General features: G+C 36.9%; 2 protein-coding genes across 6 annotated transcripts; one reads left to right on the forward strand and one right to left on the reverse strand.

Moving 5' to 3' along the window:
- Nucleotides 1–11: 11 nt before the first annotated feature.
- Nucleotides 12–4,275, forward strand: LOC122411478 (nucleolar complex protein 4 homolog B). 2 transcript variants are annotated; one of them, XM_043420292.1, is made up of 6 exons: nt 12–273; nt 431–533; nt 1,256–1,669; nt 1,766–1,804; nt 2,018–2,381; nt 2,487–4,275. In XM_043420292.1, exons 1-6 carry the CDS (start codon nt 136–138, stop codon nt 2,989–2,991), a joined length of 1,563 nt encoding a protein of 520 aa, XP_043276227.1. In that variant the 5' UTR covers nt 12–135; the 3' UTR covers nt 2,992–4,275. The 2 variants fall into 2 exon arrangements, with proteins under 2 accessions (XP_043276227.1, XP_043276228.1); XM_043420293.1 differs by having other exon boundaries at nt 2,021–2,381.
- A 172-nt stretch (nt 4,276–4,447) lies between these two features.
- Nucleotides 4,448–8,599, reverse strand: Mps1 (Monopolar spindle 1). 4 transcript variants are annotated; one of them, XM_043420267.1, is made up of 5 exons: nt 8,288–8,599; nt 5,853–8,171; nt 5,532–5,692; nt 5,256–5,470; nt 4,448–5,105 (listed from the first exon to the last, which is right to left on the reverse strand). In XM_043420267.1, the coding sequence occupies exons 2-5, from the start codon at nt 7,931–7,933 to the stop codon at nt 4,569–4,571; spliced, it is 2,994 nt and encodes a 997-aa protein (XP_043276202.1). In that variant the 5' UTR covers nt 7,934–8,171; nt 8,288–8,599; the 3' UTR covers nt 4,448–4,568. The 4 variants fall into 4 exon arrangements, with proteins under 4 accessions (XP_043276202.1, XP_043276201.1, XP_043276203.1 ...); XM_043420266.1 differs by having other exon boundaries at nt 8,248–8,599; XM_043420268.1 differs by having other exon boundaries at nt 4,448–4,549; nt 4,737–5,105; nt 5,853–8,598.
- Between the last annotated feature and the right edge of the window lie 766 nt (nt 8,600–9,365).

A 9,365-nucleotide genomic window follows, 5' to 3' on the forward strand; every position in this document is an offset into this window, starting at 1 on the left:
TATTTTCAAGCATATGTATGAATATATTATACATATATATATAGAATTTTGGAAGGAGACTACTGACTGCACCACTGACACGCACGCACACACATTCGCAATAAGTCTTTCATTCCCGTCTCGCGAACGGGTATCATGGCGGCGGTCGAAGGAGCTCCCGGCTCATCACCGAGCCTAAAAATGTCAGCCAAGCTCCTGCGACACAAGGCACAAGAGTTTCTCGCTTCGCGAAAACATGCCAATAATCTCGTTGATATTATCGCCCAGTGGGATGTGAGTTTAAAATACTTTGATCTTTTCGCCAATTAATATCTAAATTTTTCTTTTTCTGCTTTTCCCAAGAACTTCCAATTTGGAGGTTAGACTATCTTTTTTTTTTCAATTACAGTTTTCATTGAATATTTTGCAATTTTCTTTGTCATTCAATTAGGATTCTAGCACTGCCTGTATTCTCACTCTCGAGACAATATTCGTTGAGTTACTCAGACGCAATGACATGTATCTTGAGAGAACCATTTCACTCACCATTTCAGGTAAGTTCTTTTCTTCCCCTGCTATTTGGATCTCGGTTCGCGTGATATTAATTTTTTAGTCACTGAACCTGAGATTCAATAATATTTTGTTATTATACTTCACCAAATTTCCTAATCCATCATTAGAGTAAGCACAGCTAATTTGGGATAGGATTTTATGTATGTTATTTTGTATTCTAAATTAGTTTCCTTTCCTCTACCTTTCGTATGTACAAAAAATGTTACATCAATAATTACAATAAAGTTGTGGGCTTAGAATAATCAAGCTAACAACTGTTAAAACAAAAAATTTGTACAAACATAATTCAAATTAAGGAAGTCATGAATGTAAAAAACTCTTGTCGAAAAACTACTGCAGAAAATATTGAAAAGATTATGGATAGAGAAAAATATAGAATTTGTCTTCACTATAAATTTTTCATCTCTCAAAGACTAATTATATGAATACTAATCAAATTTCATGATGGTCAGTAAAATTTCAAATTTACAAGATAAAGTTTCTAATGAAAAACAAAAGACACAATGTATTTGTATTCATTTTCTATAAATGGAGTAGTTACTCAGTCATTATATCATATATGATTTATAAAATTTACCCTAAAACCCTAATATTATTTGACTCGAGTTTCAGTTTCATAATTGTGTTAATGTTATCCAATTTTATAAAATATCAAGATGTTGAAAATCTAAAAAATTCAAAATATTTGATTTCATTGCAATAGAACCTGAACCGGAGATTCGTTATGTAAATTGGTTACGCAATTGTTACGAGGAGGTATGGGAAAAAATATTGGCGTCAATAGAGCGAGGTCGTCCAGCTACGCAATTACAAGCTTTGACTACCGCAATGAAGATCATGGCTGAGGAAGGGAAATTTCCCTTCGAGCCTGTCGGCGAATTGGGCTATTATTTTCCTCTATACAGACTCAAGCCGATTCTCATGAGTTTGTTATCTCCTAATCAAGACAACATCAATTTGATCGCAAGGCTCCAAGAGATCACCAATTATACAGATGCTTTATATTACACATGGAAGAGTCTTCCATCGTTGACACCAAAGCGTCAACCCCAAGAAATTTTCATAAAAAATTTGTTAGAACTGATACACAAATTGCCACTGCCAAAAGATAGCGAAGGTAATTTAAAAATTTTTCTCATTTATATGAATATTTCCTAATCCATCTCGTGTTTCTTGCAATTTTTCTTATTGCTAACAATGCAAAATTTTTCAGCTCAAGAATGTCAAGATTTGCTGTGCGGTCCTCAACACTGTAAGACAATATTCATGACCTTATATTTTTTTTCCAATCTTCATTAACATACTCATGAGCTGTTAGAGCTTGGGATAAATTTCAACTTGATTTTGTAAAACTAAATTTCCGTTGATAAAATAAGTTATCATTTTTAATTGAGTGATAAAATCATTGAAGTAGACTGAAGAGTTAATGGCAATAATACAAGAAGCTTTTAACATTGATCAACAGCAGCTGGTGGTTTTACATGGGATCATTCATCAGCAAAAAGATCACTAAATAAAGTATGGGCTTGTGTAATGCATTGGGAACTGACGCCTCAATTGCATAAGCAATTGTTGATTGTACTTCTCGAGCGGGTTATGCCTCACTTGGAGAAGCCCGTCTTACTCACGGACTTTCTCATGGATTCGTTGGACGCGAATGGTCCTATCGGACTTCTTGCTCTTCAAGGTGTTTTCGTTCTCGTCACTAAGCATAATCTCGAATATCCAAATATATTTACCAAACTTTATTCGATGTTCGAGCCTGAAATTTTCCACACCAAGTACAAGGCTCGTCTTTTCTATCTCTCCGATTTATTTCTAAGTTCCACGTAAGTTCAACCATCATTTATTCACCCAAATCATTAATGGTAAACATAAGAAAAAATTTTTTGTTTGTGAAGAAAAAAAATTTAAGGATGATGTTCATTTTGCAGGCACTTGCCCGAAGCTCTTGTAGCAGCCTTTGCAAAGCGATTGGCGCGCTTAACTATGGTGGCACCACCGGAGGACATCTTAATAATTCTCTTGTTTGTGGGAAATTTATTATTAAGGCATCCGGGCTTAAAACGTTTGATAGATCATCCCCATGGTGGGGGGGCCGTTTCTTCCGAAGGCTCGGGAATGGCCGATCCATTTTTAATGGAAGAACGGGATCCTCTGCAGAGCAATGCTCTCTTGAGCAGCTTATGGGAAATAAAAGCTTTGCAGCACCACGTGTTGCCTAGTGTAGCGACCGCGGCGAGATTCATAAGAGATCCTTTGCCCTCTGTCGAGTACGATATGGCCACAGCTCTTGAAAAAACCGGGGGTCACGTATTCGATCGTGAAATCAAAAACAAAGTGAAGGACATAATGTTGACTTTCGAGCGACCAAGCTCGATGGCATTACCCAAGGGTGAAAGATTACTCCAGTATTGGCAATTGACGACGATTCGTTGATTCGACGTCGATCAATCGCCTCTTCACAGCGAGCGATGGCTAGAGAAAAAATCATGGAAATACTATGGACACAACAGAAATCAAGACGCAAAGAGAACAAATGAAATAATAAGGAGAGGAAAACGACAAAAAAACAATTCGAAATATCAAGAATATGTAAGATCAATGGTAAGGGCGATGCGGAATCTGCCATCAGTTTTGTGACGGCTCCACGACATTACGCATCTATACATATTTATTTATTTATTCATAAATATATATGTAAACGTGTACGACGTGGGAAATCCGAGTTAAAACAAGTCCATCGACTGTGCAATTGTGTTATTTGCCAAGGCCCGTCAATGTACACATTGTGACGAACTCACGTGTGTGAATTACGCTATTTTCCAGTCATTTTCGATCAAAGCGGATGACGTTTATTTTTATTTTTTTCTTTTATTTTATATATATATATATATTTTTTTTTTTTTAATTAATTTAAGAGCATGGATCAGTCGGTTTATCGCAACCGTGAGTGCGAGAGAGATAGCAAAGAATTTCAATTTCGAAAATTCCAAGTGAGGTTACGTGACTGATCTATGCTCTTAAGTCGAATCGACGAAATTTTGTTCTTCTCTATCGTTCGACCGTACGATTTTTATTATGGAAAAGTACCAGTGTTTTTCCTTTTTTAACCTCAACTTCATCTGAAACGAATTTGTGTGAATAAGTTTACTACCATTTTCGAACGCGGGCGCATCGCGTTAGTTTTTTTTCAGCTGAGTGAATCGCGAATTTCGATACATTGTATTACGTACGACATATCTTTGCAGCCAAAATTTGTATTCAGTCAGAATTTCCATGTTCCATCAACAATTCAAGAATAAGAAATGAAAAAGTTCAGTGATCTTTGCGATCTCGAATATTGGAATAAAAAATTAACGCTTCAGGTACATCTAAGAAATTCATTTCTTGATTCAAAAAAAATGTTGGAGAATGGTTTATTACTTTTTATATCTATTACTATTATTGATATTTTTTTCCACATTATTAAATCAATTGAAAGATGAATATTTGAAATACATTGTACGGTATCGAAATTCTGTGAATAATTTTTTCTATTTGAAAAATTGATGTGTACAATATCCTCAACAACATCGGTCACGTTGAACCGCGGCCAATTTCATGTGAGTTAACTTTGTCGGACTGAATCGTTTATACGCACGAAAGTGATATAATAAGAAAATTGATTTTAAAGAGAAAACGATTACACAGAGCAATAAATTGAAAAACTTTTTGAATTTATTACCTATGTTCATGGTGGTTAGATTAGATTGATCGCCAGAAATGCACGCTCTTTGTGTACACACACACACACACGCACGCACACGCACGCATACATATATACACACATATATATATATATCTATATATTAATACCATTCGCCTCACGAAGCATTGTATATTTCATCTCATATTTTCAAAATTTTTAATTTACTTCTTATTTCATTCGATTGATTAGATTATGTACATTTGGAATGGTGAAACTTTATCACTGGTTGCCTCGGTCCTCGAGAATCTGAAAGTCATCCCATTAATTAGCGTCGTTGAAATACATCGAAGATATTTCTAAAGTGCACTTTTTTTGAGAATGAAATTTCATTCCCGTTATTTGTGGCAAAAAAAATTGAGAAATAGGCAAAGAAAAATAATGAATCTTCGTGGTTTCGAGCGACGGACATTGAATTGCTAGTGAAATTTTTTACCTCCGTGAATTGTCGCCATTCGGAGTCGGTCAACGAATGTTTCATCTTCGTAATTATGTTGGGCGGAATTGCACGTGCCGGTTTGGGCGCAATTGGTTTTATTGGGATATAAGGGATCTGCAACAATTCGGCCACAGTTGGTCTTGCTTTGGGATCGTGCCGAAGACATTTTCGCATCACCTCGATCAAAATCGGTGGTATCGGTTCAATATCCTGTCCCGACGGAGGTGCAAACGATATTTTTGGATTCGGATTTGTTATCGCGCTGATTTTTGCCCACTGTGCTCGAATGTTGTGAAAAGGGGTATAGCCGTAAACTAAACTGTAGAGAATACAACCGAGCGACCACACGTCCGATTTGAAACTTATCTGTGGATAAGCAGATGATATTGCATCTTTATTGAAGAATTTTCTATTCGGATAATGTAATAATGATTTAAATGAGACTTGTGTGAAAAATATTGAATAATTATCAATTGGTCAACTGTAGTAAGAATAGTAAGGAAAAAAAACGCTCACTTTATATTTAACGTTTCGAGTCGGTGAATCTTCGTTGTTTCCACCGATATCCATCAATGCCTCCGGACTTATGTAATTGAGAGTACCAATAGGATTGTTCTTAACAACAGATGTCATTTCCGCGTTCATACTTGAAGCAATTCCAAAATCTATGAGTTTCAACCTTCCACGGACCAAAAGGAAGTTAGCTGGTTTCAAGTCCGAGTGAATGACACCTTCGGAGAGTAACAATCCGTTGAAAAAACGTGAAGGAAAATGAAAATTTTCTTGACTTACCGTTATCATGAATGTGTTTGACCGCTGTTAACATTTCGGTCCAGTAATAAAGAACCATCGTAAGCGGAGGTCGTTTCTGAGCCGATATTTCGTTTAAAAAACTCTTCAAATCTGTGTCACCCATTTCCATTACTACATGTACCATAGGATATTTGATTTCGCTGAAAAAATAAGCTTTCGTAAGAACCCTCGTTATCACATATTTATTCTGACTAACGTGCAAGTTTTTCGAGCAACGAATTTCCAGTTTTTTACGTTGAAGGAAGAGTCAATGATTATCAAAGACGATGGAATAATTAATTCGATAAATAAAGTACTAACTGATCGAACATCTTGACGACAGAGGGTGCTTGGAGTTTTTTAAGCATCGAGATTTCTTGTAAGCAACCTTGAGCACAATCTTTGTCCAAACGACTGAGATCGACGATTTTGATTGCGCGTAAACTACGATTCTCAAGTTCCTGGACTCGAAGAACCTGGCCGCTCATACCTTCTCCGAGGCTACCGAGGATCAAATAATCTTTGTCTTTGACAGTGATGATTTGGCGTTGATTCGGTCGTCGTATTCGCGAAGGTACGGAGACTTGTACATTGTTTAGTCTCTCGGGAATATTTTTCTCATCATAACCCGTTGAAACTGGAGGGATAGAGCTTACAACGCGAAAACTCGAAGGATGTTGTTCATAAGTTGGAACTTTGCTTATCTTCGAATTAACAAGGTTTTCATTATTGCGACTACTGTTCGTGTTTGTGACGATTACTTCGTTCATCGATTCAGGGGCTCGAGAGGAGGACTCTTCGACGTGTGAAGATTTTTCAATTCTTTTTGAAAATTTGTTCTCTTTAGTTTCAACAGTTGCTGATTCGTTGGAACAAGTCTCTCTGCCATGCTCCGAAACTGGATGATTTTGATGTTCGAGACTCTTTGAAGATTGCAAAATCTCCCGGGTATGCTGAATGGACGATTTATAATTCTGGAAACGTGGATTTGCTCCGGAAGATAGCATGGTCTCTGCTAGGGGTCGTCGTGCTTTTTTTTCCTGTACTTTCCTCACGAATGGAGAATCATGAGTCAATTCTTGTGATACTGTTGAAAGTGCGTGAGACCTTGGGACCGTATCGCCGCGGCCCTCATAATTCGGTAAAGGTGTTTGAACCATGTGATTTCGCGACCAGTTGCCAAAAATAGTTGCTGGAGTTTGAACATGATTTTTCATATAATCCTGCTTTAGTTTTGCATTTATTGGAGTTTGAAACATACTTCTGTGTGAAATCGAAGGCGTCGGTCGCATTGACCCAGCCGGTGGATTATTTTTCATTGGCGTATCGTTCACCAGATGCAAATTATTTTTATGTCCAATGGAATGAGTTCCAGAAGAGTTCAAACATGTCTCTGATGTTGAATAGTGTTTTTCTATTCCATAATACATGGAATCACATTTCTTTTCTGCTGGTACACTCTCCTGGTTTTGAAGTATTGTTTCACCTTTAGATGAAAATGAACAACTTGCGACTGACGTTTGGCTCCCTTCCGAGTTTGTGTCGGAGCACTGACTTTCTGAAATAACCATTTCTATCTTGACCCGCTCTAGTCCGGGATCTTGCTGTGATCCTGAATCTGAATAATTCGCGACTGCTCCATTTCTCCCATGGTCATGTTCATTGAGAGAAAAATCATCTCGAAAATTCCTAGAAATGGGACAGTTTAACTTTTCTTTGTGTATCGCAGAAGAGTTTTCTGTCATAGTTTGGAGAGTCTCTGTTTTCACGGCTGTGGACGAATCCTTGTTATCAAGAAAAATTCCAGATTCAATTTTGACATGCACAGGAATGTTTTCTGTTGATAGGGGAACCTCAAATTGTACATTGGAACGGCGATTTTGGTTATACAGACTTTTAGATGAATCACGTTCGAGGTAAGGAATCTTTGACATAGATTCCAAATGAATTTTAACTGAATCTCTTCTCTCTTGGGGATGTTTGCTTTGAGAAAAATTCTCTTCAGAATTCCTAAGAGAGGTTCCATCAAGCTCTTCGTTTATCACAGCAGCAGTTATTGCAGAAGTTTGATTATTTATTGAAGATGCGTTATGGTTCAAAGACCGTGATTGACAACTCAATGTTGATAGCGTCGGTTCAGTTTCTTCCATTACACTAGTTAAGTGTTCTTTAAGTTTATCCTTATCATCGTCAGGCAATGGTTGTATGTCTTCATCTTCCGATTCTATTGATTCTTTGCCTCTATCCTCACTGTCTTCTTCGTCACTTGTATACATTTCTAAAAATGCTTTTATTCTTATCGGCTGCAGTTTTGGCCCAAGATTTGACAAACCCAGCATGCCTGAAGGTCCGGTCGAATTGTGCTTCTCATCGAACGATTTATTACCCATCTCTTTGCTCATTTTTCTTTATTTTTTCTTTTACTCTCTATTTTGGTATTTTTAAAAAATTTTATTACACTTTTTTATCTGTTTTTAAAAATTGTGTCTTAATTGAAAATCAGCTGTGATTTTATTATCAATTATCTACGTTGTATTTTGACTTTGCGTCCTCCACGATTTCATTTCAATTTTTTATTTCAGCGAAAACGAGCAATTGTGTCGCGATTTTTTTCAGAGTTGAACCTCTGACATTTAAGTACTGTAACCGAAGCATAAAAACAACATGTAAACAAACTTGTGAGATGAATTTACACACTATTGATAACACCACTTACTGGAAAACGCAAGCACGATTGAAAATCAAATCAAACGTACTTGTCTTCCTTTATATCGGCGTATTTGTATAATTGTTTTTCTCGACTGAAATCTGGAATGAGCCTTCTCAAGGTTTTACCGGTCGTTTGCTGTCCGTCGGAGCGAAATTCAAACTTCAACGGTACGCTTCTATTGGAGGGAAAAACCAGTGGTGATACATTGTTTGTTTTGTTACTAACCTCACTTGACAGTTTGAGAACTATAGGGATACTATTGGTCCGTTAACGTTGGAGAAAATAGGCATAAGGCCTGCTACACACGGTCAATAATATTGCGCAATATAGATGATTGATTGCACAATATTATTGAACGTGTAGATGTAGTATTGAAATATTGTGCAATCATTGACCAGAAGTTTGAACTATCTTAAATTTATGGCGCACTACACACCATACAAACTTATTGTGCAATATTATTGACCGTGTGTAGCGGGCCTTACTACTATTCTCTTTATCTCTATACAAAACTATCAAAAATATGATCGAAATGCTCAGGCCTGTTAAAGCTTATCATCAAACTCTAGTTATACTAGAACGGAACGCTGATCCGGCGATCCGAGAGAGAAGTCGGTTGTCTATGTGTAATTGAGTAATTGTCTTTGACGGTACAGTCCACCAAAAAAAATCATTGGCAGGGACAACGATATAAGGCCCGCTACACACGGTCAATAATATTGCACAGCTTAAACTTCTGTTCAATGACTACGTTTACACAGCGCTCTTATTCCTTTTTCGTAATATCAATATAAATATACAAAATGCATATCTGTCTTTATATATATAAATATACCCGTTTGTATATACAAAACCGGAATAAGAGGGCCGTGTAAAGGTAGTCATTGATTGCGCAATGTTTCAATCGTTTCAATACTGCATCTACACTACACGTTCAATAATATTGTGCAATCCCCTATATTGCGCAGTATTATTGACCCTGTGTAGCGGGCTTAACCCCGAATATGGAAGTGTTGCACGCCAGAAAACGATTTTCTGTTGAGACTGTACAAAAAATGTGCACATATGCACAAATCAGATATAGAAAAGGAGACGTTGTCACAGATCTCCTCGTTATGGCAATT

The sequence above is a fragment of the Venturia canescens genome, chromosome 5 (assembly GCF_019457755.1).
Source record: "Venturia canescens isolate UGA chromosome 5, ASM1945775v1, whole genome shotgun sequence".
NCBI classification, from domain to species: Eukaryota; Metazoa; Arthropoda; class Insecta; order Hymenoptera; family Ichneumonidae; genus Venturia; species Venturia canescens.